This window comes from Phoca vitulina, unplaced genomic scaffold (genome assembly GCF_004348235.1).
Source record: "Phoca vitulina isolate PV1807 unplaced genomic scaffold, GSC_HSeal_1.0 scaffold6, whole genome shotgun sequence".
Taxonomy (NCBI): Eukaryota; Metazoa; Chordata; class Mammalia; order Carnivora; family Phocidae; genus Phoca; species Phoca vitulina.
The window spans coordinates 38,915,330-38,940,455 of NW_022589709.1; the positions used below are offsets into that span (position 1 = coordinate 38,915,330).

Consider the following 25,126-nt stretch of genomic DNA (forward strand, 5'->3'; position numbering starts at 1 on the left):
TTAGAGAGAGAGAAGTGGGGCAGAGGGGCAGAGAGAGGGAGACAGAGAATCTTAAACAGGCTCCACACCCAGCACGGAGCCAGATGCCGGGCTCAAACTCACGACCCTCAGATCATGACCTTAGCCAAAATCAAGAGTCAGACACTTAACCGACTGAGCCACCCAGGCACCCCAAGTTTTGGGTTTTATTTTTATTTATTTATTTTTTAATTTTATTATGTTATGTTAGTCACCATACATCATTGGTTTTTGATGTGGTGATCCACGATCCATTGTTTTTGTATAACACCCAGTACTCCATGCAGTATGTGCCCTCCTTAATACCCATCACTGGGCTAACCAATCCCCCCTCCCCCCTCCCCTCTAAAACCCTGTTTGTCTCTCAGAGTCCATAGTCTCTCATGGTTCATCTCTCCCTCCAATTCCCTCCCCCCCATTTTTCCCTCCCTTCTCCTAATGTCCTCCATGCTATTCCTTATGTTCCACAAATAAGTGAAACCATATGATAATTGACTTTCTCTGCTTGACTTATTTCACTTAGCATAATCTCCTCCAGTCCCATCCATGTTGATGTAAAAGTTGGATATTCATCCTTTCTGATGGCTGAGTAATATTCCATTGTATATATGGACCACATCTTCTTTATCCATTCATCTGTTGAAGGGCATCTCAGCTCTTTCCACAGTTTGGCTATTGTGGACATTGCTGCTATGAACATTGGGGTGCATATGGCCCTTCTTTTCACTACATCTGTGTCTTTGGGGTAAATACTCAGGAGTGCAATTGCTGGGTCATAGGGTAGCTCTATTTTTAAATTTTTGAGGAACATCCACACTGTTTTCCAAAGTGGCTGTACCAACTTGCATTCCCACCAACAGTGTAAGAGGGTTCCCCTTTCTCCACAACCTCTCCAACATTTGTTGTTTCTTTCCCTGTCCATTTTTGCCATTCTAACTGGTGTAAGGTGGTATCTCAGTGTGGTTTTGATTTGGATTTCCCTGATGGCTAATGATGATGAACATTTTTTCATGTGTCTGTTAGCCATTTGTATGTCTTCTTCAGAGAAGTGTCTGTTCATCTCTTCTGCCCACTTTTTGACTTGATTATTTGTTTTTTGGGTGTTGAGTTTGAGAAATTCTTTATAGATCTTGGATACCAGCCCTTTATCTGTAGTGTCATTTACAAATATCTTCTCCCATCCTGTGGGTTGCCTCTTTGTTTTGTTGGCTGTTTCCTTTGCTGTGCAGAAGCTTTTTATCTTGATGAAGTCCCAAAAGTTCATTTTTGCTTCTGTTTCACTAGCTTTTGGAGATGTATCTTGAAAGAAGTTGCTGTGGGCAATGTCAAAGAGGTTACTGCCTATGTTCTCCTCTAGGATTTTGATGGATTCCTGTCTCACATTGAGGTCTTTCGTCCACTTTGAGTTTATCTTTGTGAATGGCGTTAGAGAATGGTCGAGTTTCATTCTTCTGCATGTGGCTGTCCAATTTTCCCAGCACCATTTATTGAAGAGACTGTCTTTTTTCCTGCTTTGTCAAAGATTATTTGACCATAGAGTTGAGGGTCCATATCTGGGTTCTCTATTCTGTTCCATTGGTCTATATATCTGTTTTTGTGCCAGTACCATGCTGTCTTGGTGATCACAGCTTTGTAACATAGCTTGAAATCGGGCAACGTGATGCCCCTAGCTTTGTTTTCCTTTTTCAACATTTCCTTGGAGATTCGGGATCTTTTCTGATTCCATACAAATTTTAGGATTGTTTGTTCCAGCACTTTGAAAAATGTCATTGGAATTTTGATCGGGATGGCATTGAAGGTATAGATTGCTCTGGGTAGCAGAGATTTTAACAATGTTTATTCTTCCGATCCATGAGCATGGAATATTTTTCCATCTTTTTGTGTCTTCTTCAATTTCTTTCATGAGTGTTTTGTAGTTCCTCGAGTATAGATCCTTTACCTCTTTGGTTAGGTTTATTCCAAGGTATCTTGTGGTTTTTGTGCTATTGTAAATGGAATCGTTTCTCTAATTTCTCTTTCTACAGTTGCATTGTTAGTGTATAAGAAAGCAACTGATTTCTGTGCATTGATTTTGTATCCTGCCACATTACTGAATTGCTGGATGAGTTCTAGTAATTTCGGGGTGGAGTCTTTTGGGTTTTCCACATAAAGTATCATGTCGTCTGCAAAAAGAGAGAGTTTGACTTCTTCTTTGCCAATTTGAATACCTTTTATTTCTTTTTGTTGTCTGATTGCCATTGCTAGGACTTCTAGTACTATGTTAAACAACAGTGGCGAGAGTGGGCATCCTTGACGTATTCCTGATCTTAAGGGAAAGGCTCTCAGCTTTTCCCCATTGAGGATGATATTCGCTGTGGGTTTTTCATAGCTGGATTTTATGAACTTGAGGAATGTTCCCTCTATCCCTATACTCTGGAGAGTTTTAATCAGGAAAGGATGTTGTATTTTGTCAAATGCTTTTTCTGCATCAATTGAGAGGACCATATGGTTCTTCTCTCTCCTCTTATTAATGTGTTCTATCACATTGATTGATTTGCGAATGTTGAACCACCCTTGCATCCCGGGGATAAATCCCACTTGGTCATGGTGGATGACCCTTTTAATGTATTGTTGGATCCTATTAGCTAGGATTTTGTTGAGGATTTTGGAATCCATATTCATCAGGGATATCGGTCTGAAATTCTTTTTGATGGGGTCTTTGCCTGGTTTGGGGATTAAGGTAATGCTGGCCTCATAGAATGAGTTTGGAAGTTTTCCTTCTGTTTCTATTTTTTGAAACAGCTTCAGTAGAATAGGTATTATTTCTTCTTTGAATGTTTGGTAGAATTCCCCAGGGAATCCATCAGACCCTGGGCTCTTGTTTTTTGGGAGGTTTTTGATCACTGCTTCAATCTCGTTACTGGTTATTGGCCTATTCAGGTTGTCAATGTCGTCCTGTTTCAGTCTTGGCAGCTTATTGGTTTCCAGGAAGGCCTCCATTTCATCCAGATTGCTCAGTTTATTGGCATATAGTTGTTGATAATAATTTCTAATAATTGTTTCTATTTCCTTGGTGTTAGTCGTGATCTCTCCCCTTTCATTCAGAATTTTATTAATTTGGGTCCTTTCTCTTTTCTTTTGGATAAGTCTGGCCAGTGGTTTATCGATCTTATTAATTCTTTCAAAGAACCAACTTCTAGTTTCGTTGATCTGATCTACTGTGTTTCTGGTTTCTAATTCATTGATTTTGCTCTAATTTTAATTATTTCTCTTCTAATGCATGGCTTAGGCATCGTTTGTTGCTTTTTTTCTAGTTCTTTAAGGTGTAGAGTTAGTTGGTGAATTCGGGATTTTTCTATTTTTTTGAGTGAGACTTGGATGGCTATGTATTTCCCCCTTAGGACCACCTTTGCAGTATCCCATAGGTTTTGGACCGATGTGTTTTCGTTCTCATTGATTTCCATGAATTGTTTAAGTTCTTCTTTGATTTCCTGGTTGACCCAAACATTCTTGAGCAGAGTGGTCTTTAGCTTCCAAGTGTTTGAATTTCTGCCAAATTTTTTCTTGTGATTGAGTTCCAGTTTTAGAGCATTGTGGTCTGAGAATATGCAGAGAATAATCTCAGTCTTTTGGTATCGATTGAGACCTGATTTGTGACCCAGTGTGTGGTCTATTCTGGAGAAAGTTCCATGTGCGCTCGAGAAGAATGAGTATTCTGTTGTTTTAGGGTGGAATGTTCTGTAAATATCTATGAGGTCCATCTGGTCCAATGTATCATTCAAAGCTCTTGTTTCCTTGTTGATTTTCTGCTTAGATGATCTGTCCATTGCTGAGAGTGGAGTATTGAGGTCTCCCACAATTAACGTATTGTTATCAATATGACTCTTTATTTTGGTTAACAGTTGGCTTATGTATATGGCTGCTCCCATGTTGGGGGCATAGATCTTTACAATTGTTAGATCTTCTTGTTGGATAGACCCTTTAAGAATGATATAGTGTCCTCCTGTGTCTCTTATTACAGACTTTAGTTTAAAATCTAATTTCTCTGATATAAGAATTGCTACCCCAGCTTTCTTTTGAGGTCCACTGGCATGGAAGATGGATCTCCATCCGTTCACTTTCAGTCTGGATGTATCTTTAGGTTCAAAATGAGTCTCTTGTAGACAGCATATGCATGGATCCTGTCTTTCTATCCAATCTGCAACCCTGTGCTGTTTTATGGGAGCGTTTAGGCCATTCACGTTGAGAGTAATTATTGAAAGATATGCATTAATTGTCATCATGTTGCCTGTGAAGACATTTTTATAGATTGTCCCTGTAAATTTCTGTTGTAGATCACTCTTGGGGTCTTTCTCCTTTTATAGAACCCCCCTTAATATTTCTTGCAGGGCCGGCTTAGCGGTCACATATTCTTTCAGGTTCTGCCAGTTGTGGAAGCTCTGCATCTCTCCATCCATTCTAAATGAAAGCCTTGCCGGATAAAGTATTCTTGGCTGCATGTTCTTCTCATTTAGTACCCTGAATATGTCTTGCCAGGCCTTTCTGGCTTGCCAGGTCTCTGTGGATAGGTCTGACATTATTCTGATGTTCCTCCCTCTGTACGTAAGGAATCTCTTCCCCCTAACTGTCCTTAAGATGGCTTCCTTGGTTCTAAGATTTGCAAGTTTTACTATTACATGCCGGGGTGTTGGCCTGTTTTCCTTGATCTTGGGACGGGTCCTCTCTGCCTCTAGGATGCGAATGTTTGTTTCATTCCCCAGATTAGGGAAGTTCTCAGCTACGATTTGCTCAAATACATCTTCTAGTCCTCTCTCTCTCTCCACTCCCTCCGGGATTCCAATTATTCTGACATTGGAACGCTTCATGGTGTCACTTATTTCTCTGATTCTACTTTCATGGATTCTGAGTTATTTTTCCCTGGCCTCCTCTTTTCCCTTTTTATCTATTTTATTGTCTTCCAGGTCGCTTATTCGCTCTTCTGCCTCAGTTACCCTAGCTGTTAGATGATCTAGATTGGATTGGATCTCATTGATAGGATTTTTAAGTTCTGCTGATTCAGCTTTCATTTCTGCCCTTAGCGACTCTATGTTGCCATTAATTGAGTTCTCCACTCTAGCCATTGTCTTCACAATTGCTAGCCTGAATTCCATCTCCGACATCTTGGTTATATCTGCATCCATTTGTAAATCTGCAGCATAAGTCATAATCTCTTGAGTCTTTTCTATTTTGGGGGCTCCTCCTCCTAGTCATTCTGTTGATGGGTGTTTGAGGGAATGTATAGAGTCGAAATTATTGACCAGAACCCAAGCAAGATGCATCTGTTTTCTTGGGACCTTAGGGTTGCTGGCCTCTTGTTTTCCCAGCCTGTCTTCCACGGGAGGGGCCTGCCGCACTGTTACTCAGGCAACCCTGTTTGGGCGGAGTTGCCCTGCGCCCCTGTGGCGGGGGATGGGCTCAGCGGGAATCAGTCTTTGGGGCTTTTGTTCTCTGGCGGCTTTCCCTGGCGCCTTTCTGCGTCTCTTCCATGAGTCAGAGCAGAAGAGACCTTTTCCAACCCTCTGCCTCAGAGCGGAGAGATCACAGTCTGTTCTTCAGTGAGCTCTCCAGGCCACACCATCTCCGTTTCTGTCCACGCTGCTATAAACTGCCTGGTCCTGGGTTGTGCGCCCCTCTGCAGCGCCCCCAGTCCTGCCTCCAGGTTGGAGCACATCTCTGCCCTTTGTGCTTCTAAAACCATCCCAGCCAGCCGCTCCCAGTTCACCCGCGCGACCCTGCCGCTCCGGGTTTCCGCCCCGGGGGCTGCCCTAAAGTCCTTTCCCACCACTACCGGTCTGCGAGTCTGTGCCCGGTCCCCAGCGGGCGAGGCTGTCGCTCACCAGCAGTGTAGGATCCCCACGGCCAGGCACCCTCCTGCTGCCGTTTATCCTCCAATATCTGCCCGTGGAATCACGGCTCCCCGCTTCATACCTCAAAACCAACCACCTGCGATATTCTGTTTGTAGAGATTCAGATCTTCTTACATCTCAGGCTGATTTTGTGGGTGCTCAGAGTGGTCTGGTAGATATCCAGCTCAATTCCGGGGACCAGTTGAAATAGGGTCCTCTACTCCTCTGCCATCTTTCCCCCCTCCGAACTGGAATCTGTATTTTCAATCAAGTTTTGGGTTTTAAAAATCACCAATAATACTGATCCTCTTCATCAACAGGAAAAATGTAGATGACTAGAAAAGCAACATTCTCTAAGTAAGATATCAAATATGAAATTCCAGTTAGCAAAATATGAATATGAGGTAAAAAAAAAAAAAAATTGAGAACTGATTCCATTCAGTTATACTTTGCCACTAAAACTCAATATCCATCAGAAAATGTTTGTTATTATAATTAGAATTTTTTTTTTACCCTCATTACATTGTTGTGCTTGTTCAAAAGTCATAAATAGTTCAGAAAAGAAACTTAGCATTGGGGCACCTTGGTGGCTCAGTCAGTTAAACATCTGCCTTCGGCTTAGGTCATGATCCCAAAATCCTGGGATCAAGCCCCACCTTGGGCTCCCTGCTCAGTGGGGAGTCTGCTTTTCCCACTGTCCCTCCCTGCTGCTTGTGTGCTCTCTCACTCTCTAATAAATAAATAAAATCTTAAAAAAAAAAAAAAAAAAGGAACTTAGTATTTCCGATCCTTCCCATAGGCCCAATGCCACTCAGGGCGGGATGAATAAACTTTATCAAGTTATCTAACTTAGCAGGACCTACGTGTTACAAATTCATTCAAGAGATTTTCCCTTGAAGCCACTAATCAAATCTGTTGTCAAAAATGTTCTAATGATATGAAGCATTGTCTTTGCTTCACAGGCAATGCTTTTCTTTACTAGTTGTACACCAAATGCAAATGTAATAAAATGTTAACAGTGGTATCTCTGGGTGGATAGAATTATGGATGACTTTATTTTAATCAAGAAATCAAAAATAAAAGATTAACCGGTGTTCACATAATACATATCATACTATATCTTAATGTGGGAGAACAGAAACAGAAATTTGGCATTGAATTTTATGATGAAATTCACAACACATTTAAATATCCATTAAGTATAAAAAATATAACAAACATAGCATATAATTATCAGATATAAAAAACCTCACTCACTTTACTAATAATATAGCAAATCTTGCCTCCAGTCTCCACACTGAAGTCATTGCTGCATTCTGAAGATATTAGAGTTAAGTCAGAGGTGCCTGAGTGGCTCAGTCCATTAAGCATCTATCTTCAGCTTCGGTCGTGATCTCCGAGTCCTGAGATCAGGCCCCACGTCAGGCTCCTCACTCAGCAGGGAGTCTGCTTCTCCCTCTCCCTCTCCCCCTGCTCGTGTTCTCTCTCTCAAGTAAATTTAAAAAAAAAAAATCTGAAAGAAAAGAGTTAAGTCAGTTACAAAATCTTGAAATACAAAATTAAGACCAAAAAAACCAAAAACAATGCCCCTAGTTCTACAGTATTTAAGCCTATCAAGTGTTAGCTGAAATTAAGATTAACCATGGATTTCATATTTTTTTTTAAAAGATTGCTGATATGGTTTTTCTTACAACCATACACCAAAATTTTCAGTTGAGATGGCTTGCCTTTTTCTTCTCAATATTGAGCATTTTGATATGTGAAAAACTCCAGACTTGGCAGTAATTTTTACATATCACATCAATATTAAATATCTTGATAGTGATGATCATTTGTCAGTTTTAGACAGAGTTCTTAAGATTGAGTTTAATCCTTTGTACAATAAGGTGCAACAGCCATTGAATATAAAATCCAAGAAACAAATACCGTAACGACAGATTTCTATTTGAGCTCTGACAAAGCTATAAAAAGGGAAGGGGGAGCTAGTTACTCTGTCTACTTGGAATTTTATTCAGTTGTGCCAACTGAGTCTAGTAGAGGGGTTAGAAAAAGGGAAAGGAGATAACAGCAGTGGGATGTTGTTCTGGGCACAAAAAGCAGCATGTAACTTCACATTGGCAACAGCGAGACAGACTAACAAAGGGGACAGAAGATGTACTTGACAGGAGTACAGAGAGTTAGCAGATGAGCAGGAGGAGATGGCATATGAGACGTAGGCTAGGGTGCAGCAGGAAAGAGCCTTGGTGGTAAAGATGAATAGCTTAAACTTAATGCAAAATACAGTAAGGGCCTAGTGAGACAAGTTCAGAAGACCAAGATAGCAGCTACAGTACATTTCCACTTACCTAAAAGACAGATTTTTAGACATGGAATTTTGAAAAGGGGAGGTTACAAAAGTCAGGTGAGAGAAAACATTTAGTCCCAAAATTTAGTCCAAGTGGTTTTTTTGTTTGTTCGGTTTTTGTTTTTTCTTTTAGACAGGAAAGCATAGGGGCACCTGGCTGGCTCAGTCAGAAGGGCATGTGAATCTTGATTTCAGGATTGTGAGTTTAAACCCCACGATGGGTGTAGAGATTACTTAAATAAATAAACTTAAAAATAAAACATAAACAGGAATTTAAAGGTGCCAGCGTTGTTTGTTTGTTGTTTGTTGTTTCTGGTGTTTCCATAGTTGGAATAAATAGGAGGTAAACAAAATGAAGCAAGTAAACTCAAGTTTAGACACTTAAAAAATAGTTATGTGACTAAAACCAAAGTGAAGAAAGGTGATAATTAGGATAAGTGAGTATGATCTTAAGTAAAAATGACAGGGGATAAAAATTTCCTGGCAACTTGTCAGTTACCAAAGTGTTTAGGAAGTCATAGTAAAAAGAAAATGAAGAGAAATAGCAAAGTAAATAATAAAGGCAATAACTTATAATATCCTAAAAGCTTCAAAGAGAAGGAATAATGCACTATAATCACAGGAATGAATCATTTAATATGGTAAAACAACTTTCCAAACTACAAGTAAATCTCTTAGGGTTCTTTCTGGTTAAATGCAATTCTAGTTTATTTAAACAGCTGATTCTTAATTTTTCAGAAATAAGTTATGTTCCAACTAGAAAAATTTTACTAAAAATTCTGAAGAATTCAGCTATTGTTCACTAGCCCTTAAGAATTTAAAACAAATTTATTAATGAACACCTAACTGTCTACTGCACTTTTATATCCACTTCTTGTCCAACGTCATTTGAATGCTTAATAAATATTATTTAACCTTAAGGCTGAGAAGAGGACATTTTAGCAAATTCACCATTTTACCACTAGGTGGCGAAAAAACCCAAGCAGTATCTGTTACCAAAGCTAGTACAAGATCCCAAGCACTTGAACAACAAGAATTTCCACCAGGTGTCAACCAAGAGGAGAAAAAAAAAAAAGACTATTTTTCCCACTCAAATACATAAATTCATAGTTTTAAACATAACCGTCTAAACTCTGTTAGAGATAAATGGCCTGCCCATTAACTCTCCAAATAGTTCGAATATTTATATATAATGCTGAGTCCAAGATAATTGCCTTGTCAACTAAAATCCAACTAAATAAAATTGTTTCTTCCCCCAAAAGCAAGAAAACAGCAAGACCAATGAGTACAGTCAAAAAATCTTCCAAAGTGTATTTGTTTATGAATATATAGTTCCAGATTCATATTTTTCCTTCTACACTTCCCTCTTAGAAACAGTTCTGCTGATTGCAAAAATCTAGATTTTTTTGCCATTTGTTACCAAATGTTCACAATAAAGAGATAAATGTACTTGTCTTTAAGATGTATTACGAGAATTACTATGTTGAACAGTCTCAGGCTATTGGCTTTGTAAAAATTATTAGAACTTTACAAAACATAGCTCTATTATATACCAAATCATGCCTTTAAAAAAAAAAAAAAAACATCTTACAGGCTTCACTAATTTCTAACAAAGATTTTTCTATTATGTTGTGAACATGATGTCAACTAAAACACTGTGTCATGCTGCTTCTTTTAAGGTGGTACTTTTTTAGGCCGAACTCTATTTTTAATCCTCTGGACACAGGAGTTGTAATCATGTCATACACTGCACATCTAGCTGTAGGTGGTGTCTTTAAAAAGTCTCTTTTCTTCCTTCTAGGAAGTGGTCAGGCCTTTTTCCCCCTGGTGTCATCATGCAAACAACTTGGTTGCTTTTTGTTTCTATCTAATTAAGAGATGGAAGAAAAAAACAGTTGAGAAAGCGAAGCCTACTGATTTAAAAAACCAAACCAAACCAAACCAAACCTATATAGTTGCTTCTCTTTCTTGCTCCTTATAGTATTCTCTTGTAAGGTTCCTTTGGCCTCGCCTGAGTTCATCTCCACACTGCCTACAACGCACTGCTCTTTTTAAAAATCCAAGTCAAGAATGCTCTTGTCTATGAACATTATTTCTTGTCTGGTTTTTATTACGTTTTCTTTTGAAATTCGGTAGATTATGCTCAGCAACCAGTCGCTTGCTCAACCGGTTTCTTTCACCCCTTCCCCCATCTCTCTTCACACATCACTTATTCCACCTTCCATCCAAGCAGTGGGCAAAACCCTGCAGTGCCGGTAACGCACGCTTCGGCCGGTCACTCAGCAGTTTATCCCTACTTGGCTTTGCAAACACCTTCCCACCCCACTCTTTCATTATCTATTAGAGTGTGCTCGGTAAGGGGCACCAGATAGCACGTCGAGGGTTTACGGTAGCCTGCCTACCAATAGGAGCCCACAATGAAGAGAAGTCAGGTTCAGCCTCCCGACAGCCTCACTGTCTTCTTCCCTTAGCTGTACACCTACTGTACCCGCGAGCGAGCGAGCGAGCGAGGGAGCGAGCCGGGCGCGAGAGGGGACGCGCAGAGAGGGCGGACAGCAGCCGCGGCGTGCGCATGCGCACTGGGGTTGTTTTTCACAAAGCTGCTCTTAAAGTGAGCTGGCAGCCTCCAGCCGCCCGTCTTTGTAAGGAGACCACTGAGACTAGCAGGATTGTGGAGGAGCAGCCTCTCTGCTGCCCTGACTTTTTAAGAAATCTCAATGAACTATTTGTAAAGAATCACTGATCTTGCCTGCAAGCTTTTTGCACGGCAAAGACATCGATCAGTGTTAGGTGAAGATCACATTTTATATGTGATCTTGACTTTTTTGTCTTACATTATATTTTTATAGATTTTGTTATAAACATGGTGCTGGGAAAGGTGAAGAGTTTGACAATAAGCTTTGACTGTCTTAATGACAGCAATGTCCCTGTGTATTCTAGTGGGGATACAGTCTCAGGAAGGGTGAATTTAGAAGTTACTGGGGAAATCAGAGTAAAATCTCTTAAAATTCATGCAAGAGGACATGCGAAAGTACGCTGGACCGAATCAAGAAACGCCGGCTCCAATACTGCCTATACACAGAATTACACTGAAGAAGTAGAATATTTCAACCATAAAGACATCTTAATTGGACACGAAAGAGGTAAGTTTTTATATATTATTCAGAAGTCATTAGACCTGTTTTTCTTTGGGAAAGTACCTTTTCAATTTGTCTGAATTAATGTAATTCTACTCCTGGCATAACACATAGCAGTTAGATAAAGATTAGAAAAGTTGGAAGATTTGGGTTCTCCTTGACATTCATCGTGTGTTAAGCCGTAATGCATGCAGGCATCTGCAAAGTGACTGCAAACTGCACTTATTCAACTACCTCTATACCCGGCTTGGTCTGTGCCATACGCACTTGCAATATCTTTCTACCTTACTTGTAAATTCTACTTAAATCCCATTCAGTTATTTTACTAATAAGTTTTCAAATGAATTGCCAAAATCTGCAGTGCAATATTCGATTTTTCCCTTGCACTTTGCAACCCTAGATCTTAAAACTAAGCTTCAGTGAAGAAATGGAATAACATTTTTAAGTGGGTTAATAGGTGGTTTTCATTTTTAATATTGACACGCAAAATACTTTAAGGAATTCATCATTGTTCTTTGATAAAGGATTTCTGTGGCTTATTTTGACATATGGTATCGACACCCCACGTGTTTTTTCCCTATTCTCTCCAGATCCTTTATAAATTTACATCAAGCATTCTCTCTCCTAAAGGACAGTATCTATCATTATGATAGGTTTCAAATCAGTTTTAGAAACCATTTCGGGTCAGTCATCTTCTTTTCCGAGTATGATGCCTAACTTTGGAACGTGCATTCAATGAAACCCGTGCCAGTCAAATGGAATTGAAAAGTATTCGGCACATTGGATTTGATTTTTGGTTAGAAAAGGGAGATAAAGGGTTGTCAAGAGGAGAAGGGGTCCTGAGATTTCCAATCTATTGTTTAAATGGTTACATTGTGGAAATATAGGAGACTCTAAGCTTGTTTTTCCAAGTTTCCACCCTTTGTTAGAAGCGGTTCAATCCTGTTTCGGACCAGTTCTGGGGGGTGGTGAGGAGGGGCGCTTGTTCTGCTCTCAGCAGATTGGTTACACGCGTCAGGTGGTGGCGATGACTTAATTCCTAGCCCAAGAAGAATATAATGTTAAAACTGGTTATGTAATTTTATGCTTCCCCTTTTTAATGCAGTATTTAGTTCAAATGCTGACGATTTTTCAGTTAGTACAGCACATCTTTAACCTTTTTTTATATTAAAAAATACACATCCCTGAGGAAGTACTAATTGAACTAAGACAAGTGTCGAAATGAAGGATGCTATGAGTTACGGCATGTAATTCCTTTTTTTAAAAATATTAAGATGAAATCAGTTCTTTAGTTGGCTTTTCACAATTCCACATAGGTAATCTGCATCCTGAAATAATTTTTAATCTTTCCAAGCAGTAACACTGGTAAGAAATGCAAATGCCGAATGACAGCCTTGGTATTTGTTGAAAAGCAAACACATAGGAGTTTGTGTTTGAACCCTTCTGGACATTGCAGTTTTTTTTATAAAACGGATAAGAAACAAAGGTTTTGAGGGAGTTCAGGCTTGCAATGGGATAAAAGTAGAATAACGACTTACGGTGACAAACACAATTTCATTAGTTGCTCCATGATTTCATGGGAAAGAAAAACTATGTACCCCGTACCCCACGAGATGCCCCTCAACCCCTGCAGAGCGTGGACGAGCTCTTAGCTGGAATAGTTTCAATGACTTAAAAGTGGGACCTCTCAAACTAGCCTGGTAACTGAGACCCCGCCCCGGGCGCCCGGGGATAGGCGGAGCCGCGTTTGTTAGCCTGTTGCTAAGGCGATGCCAGGCTCTGATTGGATTGGGCGCGGGCGGGTGGGGAGAGTGGGCTCGCGCCGGTTGGGGCGAGGCTTGGAACCGGCGTGCGCCGGTAAAGGTCCCTCCAGAGCGGCTGCCCCCGCCCCTACTCGCGTCTCTCCCGGAGTTTCTGGGGGCGCCGTGACTCGTGTCACAGAATGTTGTCGCCCCTCACCTCGGCCTGCTTTTGGGGCCCCGGAAAGAAGGGATCTCGGGTTTCAGCAGAGTAGATGGGGAGAAGCTCCTGCTGGCCTTACAGGTGCCGAACGGCCCCTGGGCGTAACTTTAGCTGACAAACCTGTGCAGAAGGTACTTGGGTAGGCAGGGTTAGCAGGACCCCATTTTCCTGTTTTCCGGCTGGAAGATGTCAGGTGGTTTCTGTAAACGCTCATTTCCTTTTAGCTGAAACAAAGCGTGTTCCCCGACCTATGCAGTCACCAGACCGGCTACCTTGATTGACCTGAGGGGACAGACCACACGTAAAGGCTGTCCAGGAGGGGAAGGAAAAGTGAACATCGAAAGCTGGGTGGGGGCCTCGGCGAGTATCCTCTGACCCCTCCCCATTGTTTCCCAGAGACCGTGCAGCCCTGCCCCCCGCACCCCCCGCCCCATTTTCCCTCACCGCACTGTAAAGGTGTCAGGGTGGCCCGAGCCAGATCAAACCGGTCACCGGCTGGGGCGTGTATAGCGGAAGCGCCGCGGTGCCGTCGCCCCGCCCCCAGTCCAGCAGGCTAGGTTGCGCGAGCGCGAGCGCGAGCGCCGCGCGACGTATGCCGTATGTATAGCGGAGCGCGCGGGCGGCGGCGGCGGCGGCGGCGCGCGGGCGAGCCGGCTGGGATCTGCTCGCGCCGGTTTAGGCCGGTCCTCTCCTGCTCCGGTCTAGTTCTTGATTGACAGCCCGGCACTTGTTTACCACGGCGCGGCCGCCGCCGCTCGCCTCAATGAGACTGCTGAGCTGGCACAAAAAGGGAGCGAGAAGGGAAGAAAAGGAGAGGGAGGCAAACTTTGGGCGCCTTCGAGGGGAGCGAATTTAAATGGCCCTCAACTCACCAGTCAGTTTTCGGTGCTGAAATTCGTTCAGAGGATTTGCAGAAGGGGCGAGGAAAATAGTATTGAGATTAAAGAGAATCACTGTGATTTCTGAATAAAAGTATCCGCGTATAGACGCTTTTTCCCCCTTTTCTCTTTTGATGTAAGGGAAGCATCACGTTCTGTAGCTTCAGTACTTTGGTGAGGAAAAGTTAAATGATAATACCAATTTCATCTACTCTCATGGTTAATGTTGGCTTCTACGCTGAAAAACTACATCACTAAGACATTTATCTAATTATACTATCTACTCAGAAGGCTAAAAAAAGAATCCAGAATCCCCTCCCACATTTTCGTTAAATATATATATTTTGGAGAAATTTTAAAAATATTTGGCCTAAAGAAAATGGGTTATAAAATGAAAGCAGTTAGAAACAACTTAGTGTTCATTTTTCAAGGATGTGCAACAGTGTTGTTTCCCGGTAAGCAGGCACCTTTTAAATCTTAAGATATATTTTTTATATATGCAAATTTCTAGCTGTTGCTAGGACAGACTTAGTGTGATCATTTTAGGTTCAATAAAGAATTTATTTTTAGCTCTGAAACTGACATTAAAATCAGTGTTCCTTTTTTCTTTTTAACTTCAACATTTGATGAAGTTTTCTAATGGTTTTAGAATTGTAACATTCATGTCATCTGCATCAAAACTGACAGACCTTAAAGATTTGCACAATTTTTATTTTATATATAGTCTTAGGATAAATATTTAAGTAAACCATTGGAGACAAAGATAACCCTTAAGTGAGAGATTTGAGCTCTGACTCTTGTTGAACATATACTGTATTAGATACAGATGCTTTACAGTTTGGGTCATTTACCATTAAAAAACTGCCTTTAAGGGTGTAAGTATTGATTATCCCCATCTTACAGATGACGCAACAGAAGAGTTGGGATTTGTAGTTCACCCAGAGGAAGTGACAAAAGTTAGAATTAAGATCTCTCAGACTCCAAAGCTGTGGCCTTAATTATTATAGGAATACCTTTAAGTATTGGCACCAGGAAGAGTGTGCAAAGGTTTAATATCAAGTCTTTTGTTTTATTTTTCTGTTTGTCTTAGATGATGATAATTCAGAAGAAGGCTTCAACACTATTCATTCAGGAAGGCATGAATATGCATTCAGCTTCGAGCTTCCACAGACGTAAGTATTATGAGTAACAGGCATTTTTCATAAACCTCCATTCTTTTAAAGTTAAAATTATTCTAAATTTAAATATTTTTAGTTTAAAAAAAAAACCCTTTTCATCACTGAATGTTGCTAGAGGAAAACAATACACTAAAAAAAGAAGCTGCTTTTTAATGTAGCCTGGCAAAATTATAGAAAGCAAAGCTCAATTCTTAGTACTCTGTCTCCAAATCTATGAGGTCTTTAAAAACTTAAACAGTATTTCCTGTACCCTGAGTGAATTGGAAGGTGCTAGTCTGAATGTAAGCACTTTCTATTTTATTGTCAGTTGAAATTAGCAGAAGCATAGAACTTACAAGTCTCTTATTCAGTAATTTATAAAAATCCAGTGTTTTATCTTTTCTGCTAATGCTAACCAACAGCAGTAAGGTAAAAAGATAAACATAATTAGGCGTATCCTAACTTTAAAAGTGATGTTCTTTTGATACGAATTCAGTAGCTTCTGTGCGAAGAGCTATTGAAAAAGTCACAAGAGTGATACTATGACCTGGACTTAAAAGGAAACACCCATCAGATAACTGAATATGAGGCATGGGATATAGTATGGAAAAAGGAAAGTGGTTTATTCTTAATGTAAAAATAGATCATCAGAAGAGATTATACCCCCCCAAATTTTCTTAATAATCTTTGTTAATTCTAGTACTTGAGTTGTTATATGCGGATAGAACTCATAAATGGTATTTTTCAGAGTATTCTATTTACCATATTACCTAACATCATTCTAAATGTAACGCCCTAATCTACTTTTAAGAGAAATACTGTAAGTCTGTGAATATAATGCTAATATTGGGTCTGAATAATTTATCTATAAACCAAAGTCATTTAAAATAGACTTTGGAAGACTAACATAAATACTGCATTTTACTTTTCTGTGCTATACACGTTAATGTAGAAGTCCAAAATGCAAAAAAAAATTCTGTAAAAACCACTACTTCTCATGTTAATCTAAGTTAGTAAATAACTGGACACTGGGCATTTTTCTAATGAAATTATGAAAAAGAGACTAAACTTAATTGAAATAAAACCTTCCACAATTAATAAAATCTGGGAGAGTTGAAAACCAGTTCTGATTCTTTTGATACAGATTAATAGAAATGTTTCTTTCTCTTATTAAGCCTATAAAGTTAGAAAACATGGCCAAAAAGAGAACATGAGAAAACTAGGAAATGGAAAAGCAGCTTTTTAGATTTTCAATAGACTTTACAAAAGGTGAAATTTTTGAAATTAATAACAGCTGTTCTAGGCATTTTCTAGACCTTCTTAGTTACTATAAAAAGAGAGAAAATTCCTAGCCAGTCTGTAGAATTTCTCAGTAGAAATACTAAAACCATTCTTAACTTTGTTTTTAAATTTTCAATCTTTCAAGAATTGATTTTCAAACTTTCATAATTTTGCCACCAGCTTTAAAAGTAGCCTCTTCTTAGTTTAAAGGAATTGTATTCTTCTGGCTTTTTAAAGCAAAATTTCTTTAATACTTTAGTGTTAGCTATTGTTTTTTGGAAAACAGGTTTTTTTTTTCCCCAATGACTTATCCCTTTGGAAATTAAAAAAATTCTGTTTGATACCTCATTGATACATAAACAGTGCAATATAGTAACACTTCTATGCTGACCTACTGTATAATTATTAAAAAGAGGTATAAAATTAATATATTGAACTTTATATTCTGCACAGACCACTTGCTACCTCATTCGAAGGCCGACATGGCAGTGTGCGCTATTGGGTGAAAGCCGAATTGCACAGGCCTTGGCTTCTACCAGTAAAATTAAAGAAGGAATTTACAGTCTTTGAGCATATAGATATCAACACTCCTTCATTACTGGTAAGAATTGACTGAATTCTTCATTCTTTGTTTTTGGCATATAAATACTAAAGAATAATCACCTAAACTATGCAATCTGTATAATTTTAAATTCCATAAATATTAATTTATTTTTAAAAATACAGTCAAGAGCACACAAATTAGTGAAGAAAATGCTCATATTTTCTGACGTTGTAATAACTTTAAGAAAATTTTAAAAGTAAAAACAGCATATGGTATGAAATAACTCTCACTCGGAAGTTAAAAGAATAACAAAAAATAGATCTATTCCCTGGATAATTTTAGTAGAGGAGGAACGGTAGTATCAATTATTATAAGACAATATCACTTACTATGAAAATATCATAATCTAAAATTTGAACTGCATTGCATATTCCAATATAGGGATAGTTGTCAAATGATGGGGAGATTGTCACTTTTATGAAAAAAAAGAATTATATTTTAAAAGAAATGCTTTTTAATTGCATTTTTTCATGAGATTCAAATTTGACTTTAAAAACTTTATTTGGTTTAAACAAGTGATAACATCTTTAAGCAAATAAGAATCTTAAAAATGAGAGTTTTCCTTTTTTCACATAATGATTTTTACATTCTCAAAGAAAGATGTTAACATTTGGGATTATAACCAAGTTGCTTTCCATGCTGCCTTTTTTTTTTTCAAAGGCAGTTGAAGTGGAATGTGGAAAGGGTTTTTTTGTTTGTTTGATAGGTTGTTTTTAATTGCTGTATATGTAAATAATGTGAGCTAAAACTATGTTTATGGCATATGATGTTAAGCCCTGTACCCCTTTTTTTAATTGGATGGAGATTTATATAAAGACAAAAATAATTGTATAATTCAGAAGCCACTGGTTAGTTTTTTAAAAAAGTATATTTGAATACAGTTGGAAAAAAGCTACACTGCTTGTAATTTTAATTCTCCAAGAATTTAGGGTTTTATTTATTTATTTATTTTTTATTATTTATTTATTTGAGAGAGAGAGAGAGAGCATATGAGAGGGAGGAGGGTCAGAGGGAGAAGCAGACTCCCTGCTGAGCAGGAAGCCCGATGCGGGACTCGATCCCGGGACTCCAGGATCATGACCTGAGCCGAAGGCAGTGGCTTAACCAACTGAGCCACCCAGGCGCCCCATAGGGTTTTATTTTAAAACATTCTGTTACACTGTCCTAATTTGTGCATTGACCTTTTTCTCTAAATTTTTAATTTCTTACAGTCACCCCAAGCAGGCACAAAAGAAAAGACTCTCTGTTGCTGGTTCTGTACCTCAGGCCCAATATCCTTAAGTGCCAAAATTGAAAGGAAGGGCTATACCCCAGGTATGTATGAGATGGATTCCCAATGAAAACGATCTGTCTTCACTTAGCTTTTGTGTATAAATGTATAGTATTTTTACTAAATGCAAACATAACACAGTATTCTTTGGTAAAATAACCCAGTTTTCTTTCATAAATGGGAATGTAGTGTCCATTTTTAAATAGCTACTAGAAATGAATAGTTCATTTTTATAATTCTAAGTTACTTGCCACTTTTGGGACTGTTTTCATCCATGTAGTCCATTGAACTTTCAGACATTGGCTTAACAATCTACATTTCTGGAGTTTTGGTTGTTTTTGTTTTTGTTTAACAGTAGATTCATATTTTTTTCCCTCTAGGTGAATCAATTCAGATATTTGCTGAGATTGAGAACTGCTCTTCCCGAATGGTAGTGCCAAAGGCAGCCATTTACCAAACACAGGCCTTCTATGCCAAAGGGAAAATGAAGGAAGTAAAACAGCTTGTGGCTAACTTGCGTGGGGAATCCTTATCATCTGGAAAGACAGATACGTGGAATGGAAAGTTGCTGAAAATTCCACCAGTTTCTCCCTCTATCCTCGACTGTAGCATAATTCGTGTGGAATATTCACTAATGGTAGGTATAGATTTAAGGGTTTGTTGTTTAGTATTAAAGTCATGAGGATATCATTTTTTCTTATTCCAGGATTTGGTTTTTATATTCTATATCTGATATATAGAAGTATATGTAAATCTGTGAGTTACAATTACTAATTTTATGTCACATGTAAATGTGCCATACAGTATTACACGTAGTGGAGGAATTTTTCTTGTATGTTCTATGTATATATAAGTAAATGAAGGCCTAAGATAACATTAAAATTGGGTTACTAGTTTTTAAAAAAAGAAATAATGCTTGTAATTCTAAACCTACCATCTCCTTTTAATGTTTAGGTATATGTGGATATTCCTGGAGCTATGGATTTATTTCTTAATTTGCCCCTTGTCATTGGTACCATTCCTCTACACCCGTTTGGTAGCAGAACCTCAAGTGTAAGCAGTCAGTGTAGCATGAATATGAACTGGCTTGGTTTATCCCTACGTGAAAGACCTGAAGGTAATTTGATAATGCATGTTTAAGCCTAATTTCTTATTACTATTTTCAAGAACATAATTTTGCTAATAATATTTTATGACTAGATAAACTTTTGTCTGTAGGAAGTAGATATGTCCCTAATGTCAGATTTAAAACCTGTATCCCCCTAGTTTTAATCACAAAACAGTTATTATTTTTACCTTGACATTCCTTTTTAATATCTACTATTCTGTGTATTTTGACATGCATAAGAACATGCTGTTCGAATTGCGTGTATCTTTTTCCTTCAGCACCACCCAGCTATGCAGAAGTGGTAACGGAGGAACAAAGGCGGAACAATCTTGCACCAGTGAGTGCTTGTGATGACTTTGAGAGAGCGCTTCAAGGACCACTGTTTGCATATATCCAGGAGTTTCGGTTCTTGCCTCCACCTCTTTATTCAGAAGTAAGCACAGCTCCTCAAGTCTGAAATGGGCTGACTCTCCTGGGAAATAGCATTACAGACTTCTTAAAAAATACATTTAGGTTTTGATTAACATCATATTTAATAGAGAAACATAACTTAGAGCAACAGGATTAAACATTAAATTTAATAAGTAGGATTCTTATATTATTGGGGAAATAGGGAATAATTAATATTTTAAAGCATCAATAGGAGTGGCATTTTGCAATCATGAACTAATTAAGTAGCTAGAATTTATCTTATCATCCTTTTCCAATTCTTGCACATTTTTACATTCCCAGTCATAGGGGAAAATAACATATTTGCAAAAAATATGTTAGACAAACATTTCTACACCGTTTATTTTTATTCATCTCATATTGATGACCACTAAGCATTTACATGAGTAAAACATGACTCTTGGGAGAAGCTCACAGACTGATGAGAACAAATTTAGAAGCAAAATATTCCGTAACAATGGGATAGGAATGCACACAGTTCATTTGAAGAGCAGTTCATTAGGCCTTGGAAATCAGGAAGGCTTCCCTGGGAAGGTGATTGTTAAGTCGAATCTTCAGAATACATCTTAATATATGTTGTGCAGGGCTTTAAAATTGGCCTTGATACCCATAATATAATGCCAAGTAATTTTGTAAATACATTAGAATCGACCTTATCCTTTTGGTTATCACAGTTTAGCTATTTAACAATGAAATATTAATTCCCAAATAAGACCTGAGTGGGATTGCTTCACTCTGCAAGAAATTGCTGCTTTCCCCCCCTTAATATCATGACTAGAAGAGTCCATTTTCCTCCAGATGTGGTTAATAGAAGATCCACTTTATTCATTGATTATAGGATATTTAGAATTTGTTCTTGCAAATTCTTCATTAGCCATAATTTTTCTATCCCACAATTCCATTTCACAAAATTTTCCCTTACATGCTAAAAATGTTCTCCCACTTAGTACAGATTTCATTACTACATTTTTATGCCAATGTTGCTATCTTAAGTCAGTAATTTCTGATTTGATCTGAGACTTTCTGGCTGTACAACAGGCATTTTAAAAGAATGGCAATCTCAGTATCCACTTTTAAGCAATTTGTGGCAAAATTCTACTACCTTAAAGTGAACTAAAGAGAATTAAAAACTTTTAAAATCCTAAATTGATTCAGAATGTGATTCAGTTAATAGTTACATAGAAGGGGGGGAAGTTCCAGATTGTATTAAAGTGTTTTTCTCTTAAGTCATTAAAAGTTACTTGCTTTTTTTCCTTCAAAAACATGTTTTACCTAAAGTTTTGTGAGTCACTTTGGATTTTGCTACATTTAAATGCAAATAAAAATGGGTCTTGTCCAAAAGATGTTTCAGTAAAAGAAATGTATTAAAGCCAACTAGTTGCCTTCCTGTGCCCATTCTCTCTGTACCTGAGAAGCAACTGAAATATATTCATTTTGCTTAAATGTATGTGCATATGAAAGTCTCTCTAGTCATAGAGAAGGTGGGCAGACTCTAGAGCATTTTGGGTTCAGCATTGCTATTTCTTGATACAGTTTCCCTAGGCCGTCTCTGGTGTTTTACATTCACAGGTTATTACTTCAGATAAGCTCCAAGAACATTGTTTACACAACTGCATTCTTCCCAAAGCCTAGAAAAGAGATGAGTTGACTTTTTTGTAAAAGGATGAAAGGGATACTTTACAAAAGGAGATCATTACTATGAAAATGTTCTCCACTGTGTATCTGAATCTTAAGTACTACTAAATGCTGAGTAAAACACCATTCCCTGGTAAAATTTTACCATTAGCTTTTGGGAAAGAAAACTATTTGGGCATACCTTTATAAATTTTATTTATCTAGTAATTAAATATCAGACACTTTATAGATAATACTAGTATTCTTTTCTCCCTTCCCCTACATGCTGTGTATGTTCTTTCTGATTCAATTCCTCAGTAATACTTAACAATGTTAGTCATTGCTGCATTTTTACTAGACTTTATCAAATCACTTTGTAATTTTTTTTCACTTTTTTTTTTTAGATTGATCCAAATCCTGATCAGTCAGCAGATGATAGACCATCCTGCCCCTCTCGTTGAAGGAACACTTGGTTAAATCAAGTTGATGTGGGTTCTGAACTGTATCTCTTCCCAGCTGAGGACAGAGAAGTATCTTGGAGACACGTTTTCAGAGGAAGTGGAATTGCTTTTGCCCAGAAAAATGGCAAATACATGAAACAGCCAGTGATCATGCTTTAGAAGCCTACAGCAACATTCTGGGACTGCTCCAACATGCTTGAAGATCTAAGCTTTTCTCCTTTAAAACAGGCACATACTAAGAGCAGTCTTCTTAGCCTATGGTCATACGTGTCAAGACACCACGTTGTAAAGAGGGATGATTTCCTTCTTTTTATTTGAAAATTTGCACATGCTCAATGCTTACATTGTGCAGTTCCGATGTCACTACAGCTTTTTTTTTTTTTCCATTTATGCCAGACTCTTGATACTCTTTAAAAACTTGTTTGTGGTCAGCACAACAAGGAACAAAAGAAAGCTTTGAAAAAACTTTAACATGAAAAAAACGCACTGACTTTTTTTTTTTAATTTAATATAGCCTGGACTTTACCTGCGTATGCACATGCTCAGAAATGTCCTACTAGGCTGACCATGTATCACCTCTTCAGCTTGGATCCTATTGTGGATTTATTTACAAACATCAAATGCCTTCAAGCCAATCCTTCTTGCTGTATGTTTTGCAGCCTACTGTAGTAGATACGCAACAGATATGTGGGAAAAGAGATAAGAGGAGGAAGCTAATAAGAGACTTTGTCAAGATTGTATACCTTCTTGGTTTCTTTTAAGAATTTGTTGCCTTTCTACTATTACAGCAAAGCAGCATTTTGTTACTGACTGCCTAAAATCACTTAATCTCAGGTGAACGCATCACTTGCCAAACTGTTGGAATGCTATTTGTGTTTTGTTGCACTGTTATTTTGTTTGTTTGGTTGGTTGGCTTTTTGGAGAGGGAAATTTGGAAAAGGGACATACACAAAAGTGATACCCCACCCACATTCCCTTCTTATCATAAAAGAAGAAACTAGCAGAGCTAAGAATGGAGTAAAGATAGGCAGTATGGCAGGCACCAGCAAAGAGTTAAGGGCTTGTTGCTCTTAAAAATTATTGTTTTTATTATTTTAAGAGTATGGAAATTTTCCAGTCACTGGAGAGGAGGAGAAAGTGCATTTATTTTTATAACAGAGTTACTTAATTACCTCCAAAACACATATGTTGGAAATCATTTTTGCTGGTGCAGAGTGTTTTAATGAGCAGGAATATATATATATACAGGTTACGATTAGAGAGCTTAATTTATACATTTCCTATCCTGCTCAAGCTTCTCAGAGCTTGAAAACCCAAGTTTATTCTAAAAGTGTATAACTTCAAAATTATAAATACTAGAACGTGTGCTGGAATGAGAACTGTTTTCTATTTTTGTGGTTTTTCTAGTGAAAGTATTTTTTCCATTACCTAAAGAACATTTTGCTAAACATGAGAAACCACTCACTTTGAGTATATATAGATAAGAAGAGCAACCACATCAGTAAATTATAGTTTATATTAAAGATAATTTACAGTTGGCTCATAACAAATATACCAGCATTCATGATGACACTTACTTAAAAACCATTTTCCAAGGTACCAAGTGTACTGATGGTCTTATTTTAGAAGGAATTCAGCTCTGATGTTTTTAATGAAAATCAGCATCTGTGATGTTGCAACATACGTGTGAAATGGGTGTTACATCTATCCTGCCATTTAACCCCACAGTTAATAAAGTGGCTGAAAATAGTAACTCTGGCTTGGTGCTTGACCTGGTTAAATACTGTCTTAAAGCTTCATACAAAACAAATAGGCTTTTCCATAAGTGGCCTTTAAGAAAACATGGAAGACAATTCATGTTTGAAAAATGCTGACAGGGTGAAGAAAGCCCAGCGTAAAAACGAATCGCGTTTTAAGTGATTCAGTAAAGGGTTTGGGCTCCCGTAGCAAACTAATACTAGATAATAAGGAAATGGGGGTGAAATATTTTTTTATTGTTGTTAAATCATTTTGTGAATGTCCCCCTCAAAAGAAGCTAATGGAATATTTGGCATAAAGGGCATTTGGTGGTTTTATTTTTGTTTGGGGGGGATTGTCTGAAAATCCCTTTTCTCTCTTATGTCTGACTAGGGAACAATTGTTGATATGCATAGCATTGGAATACTTATCACCATATACTCTTATAAATAACACATGAAGCAAGAATGACCAATATTCTGATAATTGGCACTGGGTCACAAAATAAAATGTGATTAAATTTTAAGTATATAAAACTTTATCAAATAAAGTTTTATTTACCCCATTAAAGTATTTCTTTACTTTCTTATTTAGAGGCATTACTTTACTCTTTTCTAAATATTGGTCAATTCCTGACATAAGATGTGAGGTTCACAGTTGTATTCCAGTATTCAAGATAGATTCCTGATTTTGCAATGAGGAAAAGTAAAATCCAAAACATTAGCAAAACAAAGTGCAATATTAAATGTTTGCTTTATAGATTATATTCTATGGCTGTTTGTAATTTCTCTTTTTTTTCCTGTTTTATTTGGTGCTGAATATGTCCTTGTAGGCTCTGTTTTAAGAAAACAATATGTGGGAAATGATTTAATTTTTCCTATTGCTCTTCCTTGTGGAAAATAAAGTGTTTTGTTTTTTTCTTTTTTGTAAAATTGTTTGGAGAGTTATTTGAATCTTGATCATGTCAGTAACTCATCATACATGCAAACACTATTAGGACTACAATTAAACTCTATTTTAAGCCAATCTGGATAAGAATTGGTTCAAGCCACCACAGAGAATTACTGAAGCCTTAAAGGAATTTTTAATACTAATTTATCAGTGTTTGGCTTAATAATTCATCAAATTATGGATGCTTTTTTTTAATAAAACCTGTAAGTTCATTATATAAATTCCAGTCCTCTATATGAACCAAACTTAACCAGGTAAAATAGTTTCACTTTCAGGCACCAGTTCCCTCT

At 37.8% G+C, this 25,126-nt stretch overlaps 1 protein-coding gene across 2 annotated transcripts; it reads left to right on the top strand.

Moving 5' to 3' along the window:
* Positions 1-10,595: 10,595 nt before the first annotated feature.
* On the top strand, positions 10,596-25,103 carry ARRDC3 (arrestin domain containing 3). 2 transcript variants are annotated; one of them, XM_032404010.1, is made up of 8 exons: positions 10,596-11,369; positions 15,294-15,375; positions 17,095-17,242; positions 18,457-18,559; positions 18,896-19,152; positions 19,470-19,632; positions 19,902-20,056; positions 22,092-25,102. In XM_032404010.1, exons 1-8 carry the CDS (start codon positions 11,090-11,092, stop codon positions 22,146-22,148), a joined length of 1,245 nt encoding a protein of 414 aa, XP_032259901.1. In that variant the 5' UTR covers positions 10,596-11,089; the 3' UTR covers positions 22,149-25,102. The 2 variants fall into 2 exon arrangements, with proteins under 2 accessions (XP_032259901.1, XP_032259902.1); XM_032404011.1 differs by lacking the exon at positions 17,095-17,242 and having other exon boundaries at positions 10,621-11,369; positions 22,092-25,103.
* The last annotated feature ends 23 nt before the right edge of the window (positions 25,104-25,126 follow it).

Coding starts and splice junctions, on each gene's coding strand:
- ARRDC3 (XM_032404010.1), top strand. CDS start 11,090: ATGGTGCTGGGAAAGGTGAAGAGTTTGACAATAAGCTTTGACTGTCTT. Junction 11,370..15,293: donor CTTAATTGGACACGAAAGAG/GTAAGTTTTTAT, acceptor TGTTTGTCTTAG/ATGATGATAATTCAGAAGAA. Junction 19,633..19,901: donor CCTACGTGAAAGACCTGAAG/GTAATTTGATAA, acceptor TTTTTCCTTCAG/CACCACCCAGCTATGCAGAA.